The sequence below is a fragment of the Marmota monax genome, unplaced genomic scaffold (assembly GCF_021218885.2).
Source record: "Marmota monax isolate L192 unplaced genomic scaffold, Marmota_monax_Labrador192_F-V1.1 WCK01_AAM20220418_F8-fsc00098, whole genome shotgun sequence".
In the NCBI taxonomy this organism is placed as follows: Eukaryota; Metazoa; Chordata; class Mammalia; order Rodentia; family Sciuridae; genus Marmota; species Marmota monax.
Window position 1 is genome coordinate 3,086,736 of NW_026694639.1, and position 22,529 is coordinate 3,109,264.

At 34.4% G+C, this 22,529-nt stretch overlaps 1 protein-coding gene across 1 annotated transcript in view; it reads right to left on the reverse strand.

Moving 5' to 3' along the window:
- Plxdc2 (plexin domain containing 2) overlaps nucleotides 1-22,529 on the reverse strand; it is a 420,433-nt gene that overhangs the window by 70,429 nt on the left and 327,475 nt on the right. Inside the window, exons 8-9 of the mRNA XM_046423047.2 lie at nucleotides 18,089-18,184; nucleotides 17,763-17,844 (exon numbers count right to left, since the gene is read on the reverse strand). Coding sequence (XP_046279003.1) covers nucleotides 17,763-17,844; nucleotides 18,089-18,184 — 178 coding nt within the window. The remainder of the gene's footprint in view (nucleotides 1-17,762; nucleotides 17,845-18,088; nucleotides 18,185-22,529) is intronic.

Genomic DNA, 22,529 nt, shown 5'->3' on the forward strand with positions numbered 1-22,529 from the left:
AGAATGGAACAAAGCAGTATTTGGAGTTTCTCAAAGAACGGTAACGATTAATTTTTCTTGACTGCTGTTTTGAAACAGAAAACAAAGAATTATTTGGGAACATCAAAGACCATTACCATTGTCCCCACCTCTTCAGGAAGAGTAATCAATAAACTGTTACATCAAATAAATGCCTCCCCCAATCCCTGGCGATTGCTTAAGATACAAAAGTGTTTCTACTTGTAGTTGATGTGAATCCTTTAAAATGATCTGTAGTGACTGGGTGGATTAGGAAGATTAGTAGCTTTTACCCAGGAAACATACATGAGTCACAGATTTTCAAGTTCTATCCAGAGTTCAGGGTGTAGTTTTGTAGAGGCCCTCAGAGGCTGTTCCAGTAGGTGAAAGAGAGAGAAGGGCTTGGCTGTGAATTCCAACCACAGACTGTACCCAAGGCTATGAAATTTTATCTGTGTGTATTTAGAATTCCACTTTTCAAAATGATTTTTCCTGCTTAAAAAGAAAAAGTTTGAAAACTATTTTATTAAATCACTTATATATTTCTCCCCAGTAATTAATACAGGCTTGTTATCATTATATTTTACAATGTCTTTTAAATTTTTCAGACAAGTACTATGAGCTCATTTAAAATATGATAATATAGCATTGACAGGGTACTACAAAAAGGAAAGCAACATATTTTCTTTCTTGTTCTTTAAAAGATTTAATGTAAGGCCATATAAAGCTAAAGAAAGTAACAGTGTATGTAACAATCATTATCAGCACAGTCTCTCTTAAAAGAATTTGTCCAGTAATTTGTTTTTTGATACTGTACTTCTCTATCCTTCAATTTTATTTGTGAGACAACTGTTTTAAGAACTAGGTTAAATTAGAATATCTTTTTATACATATGTAATAGTCTGTATTAATTTACATTAATCATTTCACATGAAATTAGTCTTTATTCCATTTCATCAATTTATTTGATCCAGGAACATTACATAACTCTGTTCATATTGAGAGTTCATAGTCATTTTGATTTCATATTCTAAATATTTACGAGTGACTTTTCCAAGTAGAAATAAGTTGACTTTGGTATAAATAGTTTTCTAAGACTTATAGAACTGGCTGCAAGATACCAAGATGGCTCCCTTATTATTTAAAAACTGTGTTTGAGAATTTCTAACACACAAATACGTATAAATATCATATATTGTTTATGGTGTGTGTGTGTGTGTGTGTGTGTGTGTAGACTGTTGAGATCGATTTGCCTCTTGAATTCTAGGTTGTAATATCAATGCTGTAAAAATAACATGTACTGGGCCCAGGGATATAGCTCAATGGTAGATAGAGTACTTGCTTAGCATGAATGAAGTACTGGGTTTCATCCCCAGAACATTAAAAAAAAAAAAAAAGGCTTTTAGAATATAAATAGCTTGGCTTACTTTTTGCATTTTTTGTTATGCTCTCTTTATAATAAACCCCCCGGTAGCTCACCTGGAAGGGTAGAAGGTTTCTAAGATCACCCCAGGCCCAGGTCCTTATAGAGATTACTAACAATGCTTTGGTAAGTTCATTTCACTTTGAGGATCAGTCCTGGTGATAAAACAGTGTGTTCTTCCATATTTCCTTGCTTTATTCCACATTGGCTTTGTTCAGGCATATAAAGTATCAAATTACTAAATGCTAATTCTATTAGAGTTTTATGCAGCTCATGTGTACCAATGTTCTACGTCTTATTAAAGACAGCAAAATAGAAAGATTTAAAAAGTTAGGGTGTGAAGCAATTTTCTGCTTCATAAAATATAGTTAACATCACCTTATGTTAATATAAGTATTATTAGCTTTGTAGTTTTTCTTTAGTTTTGTTTTCAGTGAAACCAATCTAGTATTTCAGAGCACATGCCTTTAATCCACATAGAAAACATATTTAAGCAAAACTAAATTAATGGGCTCAGGAGGCCAACTTGCTATCTTCCTGCTCCAAGGCAGGAAGATAGCAAGTTCAAAGTCAGCCTCAGCAACTTAGCAAGGTCCTAAGCAACTTAGTGAGACTCTATCTCAAAATAAAAAATAAAAAGGGCTAAGGGTGTGGCTCAGTGGCTAAACAACTCTGGATTCAACCCCTGGTATCAAAAATAAAGAAACAACCAACAACAAAAACAGCTGTATATATGGACCTGAATCTTCATGCTGCTCTCTCCTTCAGCTCATAACACCCATCAACTCAACACCTTCAAAGCCCATTTTATTACTTAGCTGCAAACACTATTATATCAGTTTGACCTGGTTCTTCTTTGCTTTCGACTCTTCTCTTCAGGTAATACTCAATTAAATTGTTTACCCTATATCCCTGTTACTCTGTTAAACTTCTCATACCAGAGAGCCAATATTATTTTCTGAACTAGTTTGTTGTGAACACTGTTTTACTTTTTTTCATTAATCAACACTTTTTTTTTTATGGCCTCCATTTATTTGGCAAGCTTCTCCTGTAAAGGACCAGCTTTTAAATATTCTGGGATTGTGGGCCATATGGTCTTTGTCACAGGAATTCTATTATGGAAAATAATTGCTTAGAAATTCCAGCTCTGCTTTAAATTGTGAATGTACCAATGCCCTGTAAGCTTAGACAGTGGCAGGACTGGAGGACAATCAAATACTGGAGTGGTGTTTGGCAGAGTGACCACAAAATTTATAGGGCAAACATTCCATGTTGGAAATAGAAAGAAACACTGACTAAATGGGACAGTGGGACTAGCCCATGGCAGGCCTGTCCCAGAGAACTGGGCATATGTGTGTTTAGGGGACAGAGCTGATTCTTGCACTTCATAAACAACACTGATCTTTATACAGACTCTGTGCTCAATAAGCCTTTTTAGTCAAGTTTTCTTGTATATTTACCTCCAACTCTGTGTGCCTGCTTGTTCACTATTTTAGATAATCCAAGTTTATGGTTGCATAATAAAATTTTAAATGCCTGAAGTATTTTGAGTCTATTCTTCAAAAATGAAGATCAAAGATTATTCTGTATTCATGGACCTGCACGTGGGCCTATGAGAGTAATGCAGAGATAAATTGATGCTCTAGCTTCTGATATATGTGTAGAAAATGACACGGAATAAAGTGAAAGGAGAGTAATTGTCCTATACACAATACATTATTCATACATTTTTTGCTGCATGCCATTTTAAATGATTATTCATATTTTTTCTCTCACTTAAGAAATATACGTGCTATTTTTTTAGGGGGGGAAGGATACTTAGGAATGAACCCAAGGATGCTTTACCACTGAGCCACTTCCCCAGACTTTTTATTTTGAAAAAAGGTCTCACTAAGTTGCTTAGGACCTTGCTAAGTTGCTGAGATTGGCCTTGAACTTGTGATGCTCCTGCCTCAGCCTCTGGAGTCACTGGGATTATAGGCTTGAGTCACTCACCCAGCTTCTACATGCTATTATTATTACTTTGACCAATCCATGGTTTTATTTTTTTTTCCTTGAAAACTGTTTTTTCAATCATGAACTTTGTATGAACATAACCTCAATTATAGTTAAAGGAAACTTTGTATGTATCTTTTACAACAAGCCATTCAGATAGGTTTTGAATGGAAGTGAGTGTCATTAAACTAAGGAAACCTTTTAGGTAGGCCTTGGAGAGACTTCTTCCTATTTTCTGATGAATACTTACCATCTAGGATTGCTTGTCCAGCCCATATAAAACCTGTGTTTTCTTAAATGTTAACACTTATTTTTTTCATCTCTCACACCATCTAGCCTATCAAAAAACAAAACAAAACAAAAACAAAAACAAAACACAAAAACAAAAACAAAAAAAAACCTTCAATCCTGGCTCCACCAATTATTATTTTTGTGACCTTGGGTAAGGTTCTCAACCTCTCTAATTCTCACTTATTTACTTTATTAAACAGGAATCTTCACATCACATCATGTAGCTATCTGGACAAATAAAATTATAAAATTAATAGACTTTAGTGGACTTAAGATTTTCACAAGATGCCCAGCATATAGTAAACACAGAATGAATAGTAGCTATTAAAATTATTTTAAGTATTCAGGTGTAAGGCATCCCTACTCTTAAATCTACCTTTCTGTCCTTCAATACAGAACTACTGTGATTTACCAGCAGAGGGAAATTAAATTTGGGAAATGATAAAATAAACCTGTGTGTAAATGGTGTGCGATGAGGGATAGATTAATTCTGATCAGAGCACAGGTCAATATAGAGGTATTTTCCAGTGATCAGAGACATTATTTTAAGAAAATAAAATCTGTCTATTTTTAGAAGAAACTATCATTAGAAATGGTTACAGTCAAGGTCAAGATTCATGGAGAGAATAGTTGTCCCTTAATTATGAATTGTCATTGAAGGGAAAATTCAAGAGCTCAGGTGACAGAAAATGTAGCTTTCTAGGAAGGAGAAATGAGTCTTGCTAGTCCAAAATCTCTCAGTCCTTCTCTCTTTCTTTTAAAATTAATTAATTAGTTAATTAATTAATTCTAATTAGGTATATATGACAGCAGAATGCATTTTGATTCATTATACACAACTGAAGCACAATTTCTTATTTCTCTGATTGTACATGATGTAGCACTGCACCATATGCACAGTCAGACATGTACCTAGGGTAATGATGTTCATCTCATTCTACCATCTTTCCTGAACCCATGCACCCTCCCTGTCCTCCCTTCCCTCCCTCAATTTTTTCCCATGTCCCCTTGATCATGGATCAGCATCCACTTATCAGAGAGAACATTCGGCCTTTGGATTTGGGATTGACTTAGTGTGCTTATCATGATATTCTTCAACTCCATCCATTTACCTGCCAATGCCATAATTTTATTCTCTTTTAATGCTGAGTAATATTCCATTGTGTATATATATACTACAATTTCCTTATCCATTCATCTATTGAAGGGTATCTAGGTTGCTTCTGCAGTTTAGCTCTTGTGAATTGAGCTGCTATGAACATTGATGTGGCTGCGTTACTATAGTATGCTGATTTTAAATCCTTTAGGTATAGACCAAGGAGTGGGATAGCTGGGTCAAATAGTGGTTCCATTCAAGTTTTACTGCTGTCCAGATTGGTTGCACCATTTGCAGTCCCACCAGCAATGTATGAGTGTGCCTTTTCCCCCACATCCTCGCCAACATTTATTGTTGTCTGTATTCTTGACAACTGCCATTGTGACTGGAGTGAGATGAAATCTTGAGTAGTTTTAATTTTAATCTCTCTAATTACTAGAGATATGAACAAATTTCTAGAGGTATATGATCAACACAAACTGAGTCAAGAGGACAAACACAATTTTAACAGATCAATTTCAAGTAAGGAAATAGAAGATACCATCAAAAGCCTACCAACCAAGAAAAGCCCAGGACCAGACGGATTCACAGCTGAGTTATATAAGACCTACAAAGGAGAATTAATACCAATACTCCTCAAATTATTCCAATACTCCTCAAATTATTCCATGAATAGAAAAGGAAGGAACCCTTCCTTCATATAACTTCATTCTATAAAGCTGGTATCATCCTGATACCAAAACAAGTCAGAGACACATTAATGAAAGAAAATTTCAGACCAATAACCCTGATGAACAGAAAATTTCACACCAATATCCCTGATGAACATTGGCAAAAAAAATTCTCAATACAATTCTGGAAAATCACATTCGAAAACATATTTAAAAAAATAGTGCACCATGATTAAATGGAGTTCATTCCAGGGATGCAAGTTTGGTTCAACATACAGAAATCAATACATATAATTCATAACATCAATAGACTCAAAGATAAGAATCACATGATTATATCAATTGATGCAGAGAAAGCATTTGACAAAATACAGCATCCTTTCATGATCAAAACACTGGACAACTAGGGCTAGTAGGAACATGCCTCAATATTGTAACATCTATCTGTGCTAAACCAAAGGCCAACATCATTCTAAATGGAGAAAAAATTAGAAGCATTCCCTCTAAACCCTGGAACAAGACAGGGATGCCACATCTCTTTGACCACTTCTATTCAACATAGTCCTTGAAATTCTAGCCAGAGCAATTAGAGGGACAAGAGAAATTAAAAGGATACAAATAGGAAAAGAAGAACTCAAACTATCATTGTTTGCTGACAAAATGGTTCTATACTTAGAAGATCAAAACAAAAACAAAACTCCACCAGAAAATTTGTAGAATTAATAAATAAATTCAGCAAAGTAGCAGGATATAAAATCAATACTCCTAAATCAAATGAATTTCTATACATAAGTGAGAATCCTCTGAAAGAGAAATTAGGAAAATTACCCCATTCACAATAGCCTCAAAAAAAAAAATTCTTGGGAGTCAACTTAACAAAAGAGATAAAAGACCTTTACAATGAAAAGTACAGAACACTAAAGAAAGAAATTGAAGAAGACTTTAGAAGATGGAAAGATCTCCCATGCTCTTGGGTGGGCAAAATTAATATTGTCAAAGTGGCCGTACTACCCAAAGCACTATACAGAATCAGTGAAATTCCAATTAAAATCCCATAGTCATTCCTTATAGAAATAAAAAAAGCAATCATAAAATTCATTTGGAAAAATTAGAGGCTCAGAATTGTCAGTCCTTTTCTGTAGGATCAAGTGAATACTGAAAAGCAATTCATTATTCAATGAATAATTCTCATTTTATTTTGAATTGTTTTCCCCTGATAATGTATACTATGTTGGTCAGATTACCCTATAATTATACAAAAAGATGCATTTTTATAACAGTTGTACATAGATACTATTAGAAGTAAAGAAGTAATGGGATTATTTCATGCATTGCTAAAATACTGGATTTCTTCTACTTTTCCATGAATGTCAGAATTCCTGAAATACAATTTTCTTCCAAATTCTCTGCAGGCTTTGCTAATGGGTGAAATTGTATCTCTTGACAGAAAGTAAAATCTTTAACATTTAGAAAATATCATAAAAATCTTACATAGTATGTTCCTATCAAGAAATATAAAATGGTCATATTTTAACTTTCCTAGGAGATAGATTTTAATAAAAAGTAAAACAACAGAAACTATTCCAATGATATTATAATAATTTTCTTACATAAATATTGAAAAAGATGGCTTGAATATGAACATACATTTTAAATGTCTTTTTCTATTTTTAGATTCCCATACAAACAATTAATTAAACCATTAATTACTGTCATTAAATGTTTTAATTTATCATCATGTCAACCTTTTCAATAGAAGATTTTTAATCTAACATTCTTCTAATATTTAAAACTTATATTATTTTTAAATTTAATTTATCATCATGTCAACCTTTTCAATAGAAGATTTTTAATCTAACATTCTTCTAATATTTAAAACTTATATTATTTTTAAATTTAATTTATCATCATGTCAACCTTTTCAATAGAAGATTTTTAATCTAACATTCTTCTAATATTTAAAACTCATATTATTTTTTTAACAGATGCACCTTACTTTTTGTTTTTAAATTTTTATTTCCTTATCTTTTAAGGAGTATACGCTTCCATAGTAATTTGACACCTACTGTTTTTAGATGGAACAAATGCAATTTCATTTTAGGCAATTGCTTTTAATTATTTCAGAGGAACTCATTATTAGTGGAAGAAAATAAAAATTTTAAATTAGCATTTTAAATACTTCATATATGTCTGTGAGACTGAAATTGTTGTAATCTAGCTTGCTGAATTATAACCATATAAAATGTCATTACCACAGTTGGTTAACACATAAACAAAACTAGAGTCACTTGAATAATCTTGAAAAAGCTGCTATAAACATATGTGATGCTAAATATTTCTACAGATTCTCTCTCTGGCTTGCCAAATGGTGCTGGGATGAAGAGCAAATACAGCATCCCTTGAATGAAAATCAGAAACAAATTGGGAGAAGGTCTTAATAATTCAGGTAGGACTTGGTGATTGGGAGACTTGGCTCAAGCACCTATTTTTTAAGAGTCTGGAAAAAAGAAAACTCATTTTTATTCCATATTCACATCCCTCCTTGGCCTCTGGCAATGTTCCAGTTTTCAAAAGGAAACAGAGGCCAAAATGCACAGTAGATTATAGACAGATAAATAGATAGATAGATAGATAGATAGATAGAATACACAGTTCAATACCATTTTTTTTTCCTCAAAAAGAATTGCAAGCATTGTAGACATAAAATCTAGTCAATCAAATGCTGTCTTTCCATTCATTAGAAGGAGGTTTATCCTATATATTTAGCACTGATAATTTTCTGCTTCTAAAAAGTTAACTTTTGAATTTTTTTGATGAGTGCCCAAATTGTTCTGATGTACCTTAATATATATTTCCATCCTTTCTTTTAAACATATTTTTTTTGATTTGTTGTTTATAGGTAAGAACATGCGTGTGGTAAAAATTTAAATATTAGGATGAAATGGAAATATCCTCTCTATGCCACTTTCCTGAAAGGCAAATTGTGCTACTAGTCTTGTTTGTGTCTTTTCAAAAGACTGTTCTATATTGGAATGTCATTCAAAATGCTTTTCATGTGATGGATTAAAATGATATCATAGCTTACTAGATTGCCATAAGTAACTCATGCAAAAAGAATTAGAACATTTTGTTGAAGCTAGATTTAGAATGCTTAAAAGGAGGAAAAATAGACAATTTTACATTATATTTCAAGACAATGAACAAAAATATAATATTCTTTAAAAAATTTGAAAAGACTGGTAGTGTCTTAGGAAAAAATAAAGTAAAAATCTAATTCACTTCCTTTAGCATTGTAGGTCAAAGTGACCTTGGTTGCATGGAATTTCCCTAAGTACATTAATTTCTTGAGCACTCTGAATTACTACTTTGGTAGAAATAGTTTTTTTAAAAGTTCTGAAATTAAATATATTCCACTGGTTTTAGTTAATAAAATTCCAAAATCTTCTACTTTATTTATTATACATCCTTTTGTCCAGAAACTTCTTGCTTTTTTAAAATAACAAGTTTTTTCATTAACATTTAATATATTTTAACAGCAAATATTTTTATCTATATAGCATTTTTCTGCATTATTTCTTAATTTCACATTAAGAATGATTTTCCACATAACTTTGACAAAACCACTACAGCCTTCCAGGATTCATTGCTCAGGCATGCAAAATCAGCATTTCCACAGTGTTCCTCTCTGAACATCTCAGGTTCCCTGAAGATGTTATTAGAAAGTTGAATGCATGGGCTGCATCCTGATCTACTGAATACAAACCCCTTGGTGAGCTGCAAAGGAATCTGGATTTTTAATAAGCTCCTGTGGCAATTTTCACCTAATACTGATATTTGAGATCTACTGAAATTGGGCCACTCAAATTTAAAGAATGTAAGTGTCACATATATCAAGATGATGTGAGTATTTCACATTTCAGGATACAGAGTCAAAGAGCTTTATTGCTTTGTGAAACACTACTCTGGTACTCAATGGCTGTGTCACTAGGGATCCATCCAGACACTCACCCTAATTCACCTCAGCCCACACAATATGGTCCCCAGTCTAGCAGTAATCTTGGAATTGTTGACTGCTTTAGGCTGCTTCAACTCCAGCTGCCTAGGTAGTTAACTATCTCCTGATAAAGAAAGTCCAATGCCCTTAATAGAGAATACATTAAAGAGAAAGACTATGTTTATCAGCTCTTTGTTGCTGTGACAAATATGTGAGAAAAGTAACTTAGAGGAGCAATAACTTATTTTGGCTCAAGGGTTCAGAGTTTCAGTTCACAATCAGCAGGCTCTATTGCTTTGCCCTGAAGCAAGGCAGAACATCATGGTAGAAGGGTATAAAGGAGGAAAGCTGCTCAGCTCAGGACAACCAGGAAAAAGAGAGAGGGGAGGGGGGGGAGGAAGGGGTCAGGGCCAACATATAATGTTCAAGGCATTCCTCCAACGTTATGGTTTGTGGAATTAATGGTTTATGTTAATGGTTTGGGTCCTCCAAAGCTCACATGTGAGACAATGCAAGATGGTTCAAAGGGGAAATGATTCGGTTCAGAGAGCTTAAACTAATTCGTGAATTGTTCCCTGATGGAATTAACTAAGTGGTAACTGGAAGCAGGTGGGTGGCTAGAGGAGGTAGGGCACTGGGGCGTAGCTTTGGGGTATATATTTTTATCTGATGAGAGAAGTCTCCCTCTGCATCCTGATTACCATGTGAGCTGCTTCCCTCTGCCATACTTCTTCCACCATGATGCTCAGCACCTTGAGACCTGAGGAATGCACTTGGCTATCTATGGACTGAGACATCTGAAACTCTAAGCCTCCAAGTATCCACCATCTCCCAATAGTCCATTCAGCAATCAATCGATTAATCCACTGATAAGATCAGAGCCTTCATCATCAACTCACTTGCCAAAAGCCCCCTACTCCCCACCCTAGCCTTGTCTTGGACATTGCTGTTCTGGAGACAAAGTCTTCAATACACCAACCTTTGGGGAACATTCTAGATCCAAATTATAACACTAACAGTCTTGACTTTGGCTAGTGGGGTCATCAGTTTCAGATCCATGGGCAATTTATCCATTGCTGCTAACTGTATATAATTAAAGCTTAATGATTTCCTGATATCTTCAATCATAAATGACAGCAATTTTCTCCTGTCACATCTAGGATGACTAGGCAATAAGACAATAAAGCTTCTAGTTAAAATTTCTTTGAATATTTTGTTGGATCTGATATTTCAGCAAGGAAATACTTCTTATCAAAGGTCAGAAAATGCAATCCTTAGAGTTATAAATAGATTCATATTTTATGTTTTAAACCAGGCATTCAATTTATATGCTGAAAATACTAATAGTTTTGGTTATCGAAATATTAGTTTTCAGTGATTTTGATAATCAAATAGAGGTGATTTCAATTTGAAAGAAAGTCAAAATATTTGAACATGGATCAATAAATGCTTGTAAAACTCTTCCGTTTGAAATTAGGTGCTTTTGCAAGCAGAACTTTATCCCATCCCAATCCATTAAAATGAGCCTGAGGTTATAATAGATTCTGGGTCAAGGCTCCTTGATTTCCTAAATTACATCTATTTATTATGTACAGACTTTTACCTAATCACCGAAGCTAATAAATTTGTTTATGTGAATCATGTAAATTTTTAGTTTACAAGTAGTTCAAATACAAACTCAGATTATCATGTCAAAGGGTTACAGGTTATGGTTTTGTCCAGGCTATGAAATATTCTATCGAACAGGTACAATTATACTGATTCTAACTGCCGATTTATTTTAATTTTTAAATTTCACTCTTGGCCAGTATCTGGCTTGTCATTCAACAATTGTGGGTTTCTGCTTCTCTCTTTTGAATCTTATGATCTTGGACTAAGTTAAGCTGTATAGCAAAATTACCTTGTCATCTCCCAAAGGATGACAATAGAGTTGCCTCTTGCTGGAGAGTTAGATTCTGATATGAGTAAAAAGGCAAAATCAGAGTTGAAACATGCCAAGTATTTCCTCAGTAGAGCATCCCACAGGAGCCCAACACACTGTCTCTTAATAAACCCAGTTCTTGCTGCTATGTCAGAATGGACTGTGGGTCTTTGATTGACACTAAAGTTGTTGACTTACTTCTAGAATTATGAGATATGGAAAATACCCACTAACTCTTTATGCACCAGAGTTATATCATTGCTGCAAATGTGCCCACTTTAAGGGGCACATGGAAACAAGACCAAGGAAAGAGGATATTCATGTGTCCTTGGTACTGTCATTTAAATGTATAAGATTGTTGATTGTGAAAGACTGGATCTGCTACACTATTTAAGTTTGTCCTTTGTATCTCTCTCTTCCCAAGTTTATGTAAGTTAATTTTTATAAGCTGGGTGAATGTATGATGCAAATACATTCTACCTTCAAACATTAGCTGTACCTATATAAGAAGGGTTTCTTCACCATAATTAATTTTAATTGATAACACATTTAATATCTTCAATAAATTATCAGCCAATATTTCTGATTTATACATTTTCAGAATTTTTAAAAATATATTATGTGTGATACTTTTTTTTTCCTGTTCCTATTTTTGTTGCTGCCAAGGAAACCATTTCATTCACTAGAAAAGAATGGTCAGCACCAGATACACTCAAGGAAATGCATCAGAAATAAGAAGGTTGAAAAAATATAGAGGAGTTATTAGGAAATGTCTTTCCGTCATCTTCTACTTCTTCTTAAATAAATATGTTGTAAGACTCTTTGGTAAATGCATGTCTTTACCCCTTAGATGGGTATCCCTATTCTGCTTACCCTTTGACAGAAGGGAAAGAGAACATACTTACTCCCAGATTTTTACAAGTATCAATTTTTTAACTTTGATTGTATCCAAGAAAATATAAGATGCAACTTTCTTTTTGAAAAGCGGGGCACCAAGAGATGGTCTCACAAGATTAAGCACAGTGCTACACACCGAATGGTAAATGTTAGCAGTTCATGCTGTACATCAGCTTAGTTCTTTTTTATACCAATTTTTTGACACTGAGACTAATAAATGGATATAGTCCAGAGAAGCAGTTAGAATCCTCAGGAAAGTAGAAATGTCTAGCCTCAATTTTCTGCATTATTCAGTTCAACCACATGCTTTGGACATTTATATTAGGTCAGGCATGGTGCAGGGTACAGAAGATGCTGAAAGGAGTAAGGCTATATTTACCTACTTAGAGGAGCTTATAGTCCCTTATTTCTCTTTTGCCTGTTCATCCTTCCTTCAACTCCTGATGGCAACAATTCAAGTCACACAAGAGAGTCCCTAACGAAAAGCTATGCACACTCTCATGTCTGATGCTGTTCACTTCCATTTCTCCAGAGACAAATATTGTTGCTAGCCTCTTGTATATCTTCTTATAGGTATTTTTTGTCTCCAAAAACATGCATGCATGTGAATATACTTTTAAGATAATTTTATGTAAGGAAAAATGAGCATCCCACCTCATTATGCTATGCCACACAGCTACTGCCTGGAACCTCTTAGGCTATTTTCAATTTACACTCTCTCCATACCTGATCTCATTCAGTTCCATGAATTAAACTCTATCTATATGATAATGACTCTCCAATCTGAAGCTTTGCCTATAACTCCTTCCTGGAATTTTTGGTTTATGTATCCCTACCTATTCAACATTTCCACTTGAGGTCTGATGGGCATCTCAGACTTAACTTGTCCCCAAACAAACTATTTATTTCTCCACCCTCTAGTCTTTGTTTCCTATGCCATCTTATTTATCTCAAAAAGAGTACCATTACCTATCATGTTGCTGAAATAAATCTAAGAAGTATTCTTGATTCTTACATTTCCCTCTTCCTTTGCTTCTAACCCATTAGCAAGCAACTTGTTTCCTCCCAAAATACAACATGCATTCATCCTTTTCTCATGAGTCCCATAATTATCATCTATGTTCAAACACATCCCTCCTGTAGACTATTACACATGTTCTTCCTTTTCATTCTGACCTGCCTCCTGCAAACAAACAAATCTACTCTCCTTGGAGCAGCCACAGTTATAGTTTTAAAATGTAAAAAAGTCTCATCACTTCTCCTGCTTAAGATCTGAAATCTAAAGGCTTCCCATTAACCTGGGAATGAAACTACTCCTGGCTTAGAAAGCCATGCATGTCCTGGGAGCTTGTCCATCTTTCTGACTTCATGCGATACCACCCTGTCCTCATGCCAGCTCACATTACTCTCAACTCATGGGGCTTCTCCCTCCTCAGATCAAGCTTGTGCCCACCCAAGGGCAGCTGTACTTGCTTTTCCATTTGAAATGCAAGAGGCTGTCTTCCTACCTTTCAAATCTCAGTTTCATCATTACCTCTTCCCAGAAGTCTTTAGGGCCAACCGCTCCACAGCAAATACCAGCTCCCTCAACTTCAGCACATTACTGACTACCATCTGGAATTCGAGCTTAATTATCAATTCATTTATTTTCTGCTTACTAAGCTAAACTCCAAGCTCCATGAGAACCCTGGCTTTGCCTACTACTTTGTTATTATTCTAACTACCTCAGTGTTTTGATCTGTGCCCAGTATGTGGAAAGTACTTGATACATGAGTATTTTAAGAGTCATATGTATTTTCAATTGAAAAATTCAGATAATGATGGTTGATCCGATCAATAACTCTAACAGGGCAAGGTCAATTAAAAATGACACCAACAAGTAAAACTCTTGTTGTTCTTATCAACTTTGCTATATTGCTGACAACATTGTCCTATTTATTTCCTTTATCCCTGCTCTCATTGCTACTACTTCTACTAGTTACATATCTGTTTGCTTAAAATCTATCCTCTCTCACTAAAAAGATAAGTTTTATCAGGTAGTGATTTTGGTCTCTCTTCACCACTGAATGCACAATCTTAAATAGTAACTTGAACAGAGACATTTAAAATTTGTTGTTGATTAAGTGAATACATAAGGAAGAATTGAAAGTGATTGACTCAAGTCCTCTCAATTTATTGTGTGGAAATAAGCAAACCCTTCCCAAGTTTTTAAAATAAGTACTTTTCAGGCATGGTTCCCCTTATATGTTCCTATAACTCCAACCCTCTTGGACCTTAGAAAAGCCATTACAAACATTTTGCTTTAATTTTTGCTCCCTTAAAAAAATGGGAATTAAAGGAAACAAACCAACCAATTAAAATCATCTTATCTTTTTAGAGGAAGCCCAACTTGAGAGTTCAGTAATTACCAGCAACTGAATTATCATTCAGGGACAAATGAGCACAGAAGAAAATAAGAACGGTGGGAGAAAAATAAAAAAATTAAAAAAAAACAACAAAGGGGCAATTTTTGTGCTGCTCAGAATAAGACTTCTCTTGTTTCAATTTTTTTTCTATAAAAGCTCTAAAAGGTCTAGGGAAATAATGCTGGGCTGCAAAGCAAAGTTTTGAAGCTCACAGGTCTAAGAAGAAATTAATAAAATGCAGTGGGGAAATTAAGTTGAACAAAAGTGCAATGAGCCATAGTTAAGCCAATTAATTAAACAGATTTTGTTATGTGTATAACTGGGTTGTTGAAGAATTAAAAATAAATCCAAGAAATCATTGGTATTTGGTATTCAACAAAATACCAAACAGTAACATACAGAAAACTTGTACTTTTTAAAGTAATCTTTTGTGATGAATTCCTCCTGTATTTCTATGACTTGCTACCTTTCTTTCCTCCATTAATTGTAAAGGAATTAGAATTATGCTTTCAATATTACACAGGCATCTTAGGCATACTGGGATTCTCTTCTACATTCTTCTAATGCCAGTTTCAAAACCATGTAACTTTCTTTCAGTGTCAACTACAAAAAGATTTGTTTTTCCAGTAGCATGTCTACCATGTTCCAGAAAGCAGTGAAGATTAGCTTGCCTAATGCACCATCGGCCTGGCAGGTGTGAGGCAAATCAGGTGAGCTCAGGAGATCAAAAGTTGAGAGTCACACAGATCAAAGTTAAATTCCAAAGTTTCACTGAAGAGGTCTGATACCTTGCACAGACAACATCACCAATCAACCCCAGTTTCCTCTGCTACAAAAAGGCTTTAAGGGTAATATTTGAAAATTCCTTGGCATAATATCTGGTTGAGAAATATCTTAATAAAATGAAAACGTTAATAGTGGAAGCAGATTCCAATCTGTGGATATATTTTGATTGCCAAAGTTGCTTGTTTGAAAAATTACACGTGTATTTCCATTGAACAATACAGAGTTTTTTTTTTAATGTTAGTGGTATGTATGTTTCTAGATAAGTCTCCAAATCCTACATTTATTATAACATTATTTCAGTCAAGGATAATCATCTTCTGGCCAGGATGGTCAATGGGTGTGGGTTTTCCTTGGGGTTTTCCGGCTTTAGCATCAGAAGTCCCTCATCCTGGGAAACCCTTTGGCCTCGGAAAAACCTAATCATGGTATATTTATTTGGAACCTAATAATGATTTGTTCCTTCATCTTTCTGTAGTACCAGGCACATTCTATGGTCTTTTCCTTTAACAGACCTGGACTTGGCAAAGGAGGTAAATGAATAACCATCTGCAGGTCCTGTGCTAAATGCTAAGGATAGAGGTCTTCCCAGGATGATGACCACTAAACTTGATCTTGAAATAGGTATAATAAGGCCAATCAGGTTCTTCCATTTAATCATTTTGGGCATTTTTTTTCATTTCAGAGTTCAGTATAACTGAAGTATACATGTTAAAATCCTAGCTCTTTAGATTCCCTTTAGTTGTAGCTACCCAGCTTTTGATTAACTTTTAATGTGCATGTAATCTTTATGAAATCTTCACAAAATGTAAATATAAATGCCCATCAACCTTTGATTTTATAGCAGTTCCTCCCACTCTGGATATATAACTAAGTTACAATCTGTTTTGAAAAATGCTAACTGCCTGCTTGTTTTTCCATTATTTGAAATTCATTTCCCAAGGGAAATCCTAGAACAACATGTTAAATTGAAAACAAAACTGAAGTTATCATAAGTAATTTTGTTCTAGTCACAATATTGCAGCAATTGCCCCAAAGTTAGCAAGTTAAAAATGTTTCCTAAAGAGTACTTGTTATCAAAGAATTGACACTCTCTTTTCCACCCTTCAATGACTTTAGAAGCCCTTCTCATCATACCTTTAGCATGGGACAAATGTTGCAGCTAGTGAATAATAAAACACAGACTGCTGATGCTCTATGGCAGCAGCATCCACTGCCTAAAACCATAAGTGGCTGATTTTTCATAGACTCTGAAGGTCAGAAGGGAACTTATTCCAGACAGATTGGAACCCCATGGGGGGGGGGGGCAGAAACCATGTTGCTATTATTTACTGCTGTGTTCCAAGCAACTGGGATATAATTGATGCACAAAATGGTTAAGCAAATAACAGAATACATTTATAAGCCTTCATCTGGTCTTTCCAACAGAAGGCAAATATCTTTACATCTACTTAAGAATCTTCCCCAGATCCACCAAGGTTATAATCCCCTTTTCAGAAACTAAGCAGGTATTTGGGTAGTTGCTTTTTCCTCTACATCAGCTCAGTTTACATTAATGTCTGCAAGTGTTTAGTGGAACTGGGTCCATTTATCACACCAGGGAACAGCAATCTGCTCTTCTACATCATATATCTCCCACATCATCCAATGTCAGAAAAACTCTAGGGACCAGACAGTCCTTTTTTACCATCCACAAAAATCAGTAAACCTTTTTGACAATCAGCAAGTTATACAGCTTAAGTTTCAAAATCAGCCACAATGTGAAGTCAAAGCCACATGTTATATTTATGTAAAGGTCAGATAGTTTCAGCCTCAAATTACATCTCTAGTCTTCAGTAATAAAATTTGAGATATTGAATAGGAATTCACTAAACACCTGCAAGTGGTGATTATAGTAATTCATCTTTGCTCTGGGAAAAGTATCTCAGATCATGCTTTCTTTAGTATATGGATACAAATCATCATTTATAGATTCAGCAACTACGTCATCATGTATGTTAAATCTATAGAAAATTATAAATGTATGCCAGAAAAATATTACAACTACAATAACTATAACTATGAAGGTTATCAGTCATTTTGAGCTTCAGACATTGGGATATTCTAAAATCCTCTCTTCTGAGCGCTTCTTCTTCTTCTAGCATTTTGGTCATGGCATATATATATTTTCACATATATACACTTGTTAGTGTATGTATAATTTACACACTTGACATACCTTTAAAATTCAATGGGAGAGAAGAGGCAACAGTCTGTAAATTTTTAGGATTCATTGTATTATTTTTTTACCTTTGAAGTTTACTACACCAACTGCAGTTGAAGCCGATCTGAGAGGATACACAGGGGCCACAGCCATTAAACTGAAGACATGCTAGGAAATAGAAGAGACTCATCAGGACTAACTGCGGGAGGCAAGGGGAGCAGGGTAGGGGTGGGGAGTCTGCTTGAACCAAATAAAAATAATCATCTATCCCTATACATACTCAGGATCAAAATAAGCAGGCATGCCAAAGACAATTATATAATTAATATAATAACTATAATTACTGAATAGACTGGATCATCAGGCTTGCAACATCATTTTCCCAACTAACTGTGTTCACACATTAACTTACTCGGTAATGGGGTCATCTCCACAGCAGAAATATTGGTGATTTTTGACATTTGTAGCTCTACTCGGTGGTATTCATAAATTGTTCTTCTTCGAACATCTATAAGAATAAAAATGGAAAGAAAATCAACCTTTAAAATTTCCCCACTTAAAAAAGGAGCATTTTAATATTGGATGTAGAATTAGACACTTTTGATGAAGATTCAAAATAAAGCTTCATCCTACAAAGTAATTGATTATTAAAAAAACTAAAAATATTAAAAACCTTGTGTCTAGTTACCCAGAAGTATGGTTATCAATGAAGTTGTAAAGGCTGATTAGGGTTTGGACCTCTCATTTAGCTAGCAGGCCTCCAACTCATTATCACTCAGGATATTACAGATCTCTTCTTGATAGATTTATATGTGTTGAAATATTTGACACAGGAAGGCAAGATGATGACACCATGTCTCTCAAACTAGAGCTGAAGTGAACTTTTTAGGGATGGGTAATAGTTAAAATTTTTCACAGTTTAAAGTGAATACCAGAATACCAATGTGACTGCTTTAACAGTCTCAAATAAAATCCTTTGATAAAAGTAAAAACAGAGTTTAAACCAATTTTATGTAGCATGCTGGCTACAGTTAATAGCACTTTATTATGTGTGAAATTTAATAACATATACATTTTAAGTGTCCTCACCCACCATATACAAGTTGTGACAATGTGAGGAGACAGATGTGTTGATTAGAATAATTGTAATAATCAATTTATAATGTGTATATATAGCAAAATCATTGTTTTGTATGTCTAAAATACAGAATTTTTACTTGGCAGATATGCCTAGATAAAGTTTGAGGAAAAAGGAAAAATAATTTTAAAAATTGGTATTATTGTATATTAACATATAGCATACATAATTAATACATAATTAATATATAGCTTATATAAGGAATTATATTTCATGAAGTTTATTTATCAACAAATCCATCAAAGTCCCTGAGGAAGAAGTCAAATGGAAATCTTGGCAATAACCTTAATAATTAGAAATCAGATAAATATAAGCAAACATATTTTACAGTGAATAAGAACGAACACTTAAATGTCAGATATAATTTTTGTCTAACTCCAATGTGGCAACCAAAATTTGTGCTGGTTATATACTGCATATAATTATCTAACTTTCTATAGATCTAAATACACAAAAATCACACTCAGGGGGCTGGGGTTGTGGCTCAGCGGTAGAGCGCTCGCCTAGCACGTGTGAGGCCCTGGGTTCGATCCTCAGCACCACATAAAAATAAAATAAAATAAAGATATTGTGTTCGACTACTACTAAAAAATAAATATTTCAAAAAAATCACACTAAGGCTCTAGAATCAAGCTTCTAGATATTTGTCGCCATTCTCATCTCAGAGGAAATTAAATTTGCATTGAAGTCATTAGGACCCAATGATGATCTCCTCTAAGATACAGAGCAGAATGGCCCATAGGAGAGTGAGCTGCCTTTTAGTAAATGCGTCCAAAAAAAGAAAAATACTGATACATCCAGGAGGTTGCAGAAGGAGGCCAAACGTTTACTTATAGCTATCATATATCTCTACTTTCTCCACTGATATCCTTTCACCCATTACTCATTTACCACGAAATTCTACTCCAGAAGAGAAAGAAGGATGGTAAAGAAAATAGATTTTTCAAGGCTGGAACTTGTACTAGAGCCACTCACTAAAAATATGTTTAGGTTATCAGACTAGAAAACAGGTTAAAAATTCTAATCCAACTATTTTTTTAATATAACTTAAAGTACCATATACACTTTTCAAAGGATACACTACATCAAAAATTAGAGAAAATGCTGGTTTCATTACATACGGTTCCTTGAGGCATATGAACCTTGGTATCTTTAAAAAAAAAAAACTTTTAAGGCAAATAAAATGATTGCTTAATTTCCTGCTTTTGTCTAAATAGGATGAGTTCCTAATATATTTCTTTCCCAAGTATTTTGCTAAGCAATTGAGTTCTCAGAAGGAGATAAATAATATGGTTTTTCCATCAAATACTAGGATGGGTGTTCTTGAGTTTTCCTGCTAAAAAGTCTTGCAGAGTCTATGATATTAATTGATGCTTAAGAAAACAGTATTCCATTTATTTTGTATTATACTTTAAAAACCTCAACTACTTTGATAATAAAAGAAAACAGTCATTAACCAATATATGCAATTTGATATATAAAATCTTTAAAACATGGGATTTCACTGGAAGAAACAATAGAAAGAATACTAAGAACTTAGAATCCTCCCAGTCAGGAGGGGGTCATAGCTACCTGATCCACTACTAATGGCCATACCTGCATGAAACACTGCATATAGTAAAGAAGTGGGAAAAAATACAATGTGAAAATTTCAAAAGTAAGTAGTGCACTTTGGAAAGGAATACCCTTATTTACATGATATAAGACATCCACATGTATCATTTCTTCTTCTCTGCAGAAACTGAGGGAAGAGGTGAATGCTTCCCTATTGCAATAAAGTACTTATGTTCTATAGTTAAAAAAAAAAAAAAAAAACTCAGCTACTGACTGTGACTAGAAAACTGCTGGGAGTTAATTATTGATCAGGGATACGAAGTAAGGGAAAGAGGGATCTTTCTATGCTAGTTCTATTACCTGTTTGGATATTCCAACTATTAGGAGGAGATTAATTTAACAAAACCAAAATTAATGAGAATGATTTTTGTTTGATGACCTGCCAATCAATGACAGTTTCCAAATGGTCATTTCTGCAGAATTTCAGAGACACCTCTGTCAAAAACAAGTCGTTAGGAATTACTGGTCGGCCCTGCCAATGTGAGGAGCTTTCATTGGATTCCAGAAATGGATTTAGCTCAAGTGCATTCTTCGAAAAATAAGCCAAAAAAAGTAACACCAAACTTTTAGTCTTAGTGGTGGAAATACAACTTCAACTAGTGTCTTACAAAACCAAGATTAAGTACATTACTCATCCATCAGAGTTTCTTAAAGTAAAAAAAAATAAATTCAATCCGACTGGATTCATACATACAGAAAACAGACGTCAGTGATTGATCTCTTAAGGTAATATGATTTGAAGTGCAAATACTGAATTGAATGTTTGAGAAAGTCAGATCACTTATCAGCAGGAGAGACACAGATTTACCATATGAAAACACCAACAATCCTCTCCAATTTATATCTATCTTGACTGAAATGAACACAGACTAATGAATATCCTGTGGCATAATAAGCCATGATGTAGTTTATTTGCCTTTCTAAAAAGCTAACATTCACACAAAGAAGATCTGAGTAATTTCCTAAATTGCCTATACTTACATTTACATAAACATTATAAAAATATTGTCTGAATTATCTCATAAATAATTTGCTAATATTCCTTTATTTGTGTTACTAATGCTTAATGGTTGGCTCCATAGGATTATATCTTATTTCTTTTTAGTTCAAATTGAGTCCAACTCACAGCACCAATTATTGAGTACTCTTTAATATAAGTAGCGTGTATTGCTTAGCTACAAGGTTCATTCTCAGCATGAAGCTCAGGAAAAAAGAGACTCTTGAGATTAAAAGGACACTCATAGCAGTTACAATCTCTCACATGAAAACACAATGCAATAACAGAATCAGCTAGTTGGAATTGTTAAATGAAATACATATAAATAAAAAAGGCATTAGCTTCAACCTTTATTCTCAATTCCCTTGGTAGTTCTAATTCTATTAAATAATAATGTAATTAAGCATTAGATAAAACTACATAAACCTTAAGTTACCATGAAGTGCTAATCAAAACCTCTTTGGTTTTCCTCTCATTCCCTCATTGCTTACAAAGTTTCAGGACATTACTGAAACCTCAGTGTCCAGATGTCACAAGTTTTTTGAGCATGCCTGAAGGAATTTTTTTTTTTTTTTTTTTTTTTTTTTTGGTACGTGGGATTGAACCCAATGGCCTTAACCACTCAACCACATCCCCAGCCCTTTTTTATATTTTATTTAGAGACAGGGTCTCAATGAGTTGCTTGGGGACTTGCTAAATTACTGAGACTGGATTTGAACTTGTGATCCTCCTGCCTCGGCCTCCTGAACTGTCAGGATTATAGGCATGAGCCACCACACCCACATTCCCAGCCTCAGAGATATGATCTTGAATGATCCTCACATTTCCTTCCACATATATGTGAATAATGGCTTGAACCAGTTGCAATTCCTGACTTCCTTCAAAAATCACTTTGCCCCCCAAAAGAAAGCCAAAACCAGGGCACATTGTGACAGTGGGCCACTGTGGCACATGGACTACAGACCTGTGACTAACATCATGGTTCCATTTTCCCAAGCTGCCTGGGTGAACAGGTATCTCCTAGGTGCCTCCTTGCTCCTGAGACTTATGAGATACTGTTAATACATTTGCAGTGTCATTGAATCTCATGTCATTAAAACTCAG